General features: G+C 44.8%; 1 protein-coding gene across 1 annotated transcript in view; it reads right to left on the reverse strand.

Annotated features, from left to right (window-relative positions):
* Positions 1 to 2,281, reverse strand: part of FBXO21 (F-box protein 21) — a gene marked incomplete at its 5' end in the record, with an annotated part of 17,632 nt that overhangs the window by 10,705 nt on the left and 4,646 nt on the right. The window contains one exon of the mRNA XM_008939821.1: positions 1,284 to 1,405. Within this exon, the coding sequence (XP_008938069.1) occupies positions 1,284 to 1,405 (122 nt within the window). The remainder of the gene's footprint in view (positions 1 to 1,283; positions 1,406 to 2,281) is intronic.

Consider the following 2,281-nt stretch of genomic DNA (forward strand, 5'->3'; position numbering starts at 1 on the left):
GGTCACACTGCATCTCTTGGCATCCTCCCAGCTCGTAATGTGCTTTTACTCAGAGCCTCACACAACCTCTACTTCACTTCTGCTTCAGTTCTGACTTCTTCCTGCCACATCCTCCAGAGCTATCATTCTTGCTCATCCTTCCCCCTTCTGCTACATTCATCTTCCTCTTCCATGCCTGCTCTCCATCTTCACGTCAGAAATCCACTATAACAGATTTTCATCTTCCTTCTGCCCAGGTTTTCATCTGTCAAACTTCTGCAGGATAAAGAATAGCCCTTTCTCACAATCCTGTCCTCATCATCGTGCCACTACTGCTCTTTCCAGAGCCTCCATCTAGTTCAACCTTTGGAATGAACTGTATTCAGCTACAAGAACTCTGCATGGAACATACCTCTTCCAGCTTCCTACACTGCTTTGTTAGCACCTCCACCACAGGCCTGTACTCAAGGATTTCAGCAGAGCCCCAATCCATGTCTTCTTCACTCCCCTGCCATACTGACCAGGTGGAATTTCCACAAAGACTACCTGTTAGTGCTCTCACAGTCCCTCCAGAGCAGACAAATGCATTTATCTGTGACCCACATGATGAAGTCACATAATTAACTATCTTCGTCGTGTCCAGAAAAAGCCACTTTTGGCACCTCTTGCCCTGCCAGTCCTTTCTTCCAAGTCTACTGCCATAACAAGGATTAGCTTTGGTGTTAAAGACTCTTTCACCCAACGTTTTTTGAGGTATATGCCAAGAATAAGGGATGACTCTACAGACACCAGCAGCTTTCATTCACTTCAGAAGACTATCTGCTCCATAGGGAGCTTGAAGAAGAGAAGAATCCACCAGACTGAGGACATGAGCTGCAGAAAAGCCTTTTCTTTCTCTGTGTCAGGGGCATGTGCCCTCCCAGTTCAAAGTTAGAGCCCCAGTTAAAATGCTTCTGCAATGGCAGCTAATTGGGATGCTGAGCTACTGCCTGTTTCCTCAAGACACTGCTCAAGGTTCAAATGCAGGTTTCTGAAACATTTTCTCCACTGCTTTTCAGCTTTCTATCCACAGGCCAGCATTAAGCACAGAGCACTGACAGAAGCTAACACAACCCTGACAACCTGACACAACATGACACAGCTACTGCAAGATTTTAAGGATTTCAGGTACATCAGAAATCCACACTTAATTCTGAGTTTTTGTCCAAGGGCTGAAATATAAGCAAGGAAGACTCTCTCCAAGTAAGACAATGAGGGAGAGCTGCAGTGAGGTGCTCTACATGGGATTTCTGCCCAAGACTTACCCTCCAGGAAGGACTGCCGATCGGTGGGGCGCTGGAGATACTCCTTCAGATTTTTTAAGATGTTCTGTTGCCGTAGGAAGTATAGAATTTTCTTTGCATAGTACTTCCAGGTGAGACCTTTCCTGCACATTTAAATACAAACAGCATTATTGCCCTAAAAAAGTACTGTAAGGTGAACACTTAACTTCCCAGTGAACTACACGTTTGCAGTGGAGACTATTGCTTTTCTAAACAAGACCACTATAACCACAGAGTCAAATGAAAAAGGTTAAGAGGAAATTCATCCTCAAAAAACCCCACAATATAAGAGACTTGCAAAACGTTGCTCCTATCACCTCTGATTTTTTCCTATCACAAATAATTTGGAGAAAAGACAAGTATCATGGGAAATGCCACAGATCACAACTAACACAGCTGAGGAATAGCTGATTAAAATCCTGCATTTTAGTCAAAAAAAATTACCCTTTGTCTGATTGGGTCCCTCCAGGATCAATCTTAAAGCATCCTCTCACTATTAAAAAGAAGTTGATGCAGGACATGAATGTAGGCCCCATAGTATTCAGAAGGAAAAAACAAAACCCCCAGAGGGAAAACCACCTCTGTTGGTGTGAAAAGGCAAGAACAGACCAATGGTTGGTCTGTAGCTCACACAATCCAAAATTCCACACGTTTTGTAGGAAAGCCCCTTCACTAGCTCCATCATCAAGTGAAGGCAGAGCACCCAGGAGGCAGCAATGAAGAGCTGGTTAGGTTTGGAGAGGTCACCTGAAGTATGACTGACCAACTCAGAGGCATTAAACCCCAGGCATCTGAGCCCTGGCCTTTAGCAGTGGGTTACCCACTGCCTCACTGAGCACTTTTAAACCACAGTTAGGAATGGCACAAAGGCCTGGCCCCCCCAAAAAAAAACAAAGGAGGATTCTGCAGATTCCCTGGCTCGGCCCTGGCCATGTGTTTAAAACCAGTCCAGTTTCCTTCTTCAGAAAAATCCTCTTTCC

This window comes from Merops nubicus, unplaced genomic scaffold (assembly GCF_000691845.1).
Source record: "Merops nubicus isolate BGI_N331 unplaced genomic scaffold, ASM69184v1 scaffold41134, whole genome shotgun sequence".
Lineage (NCBI taxonomy): Eukaryota > Metazoa > Chordata > Aves > Coraciiformes > Meropidae > Merops > Merops nubicus.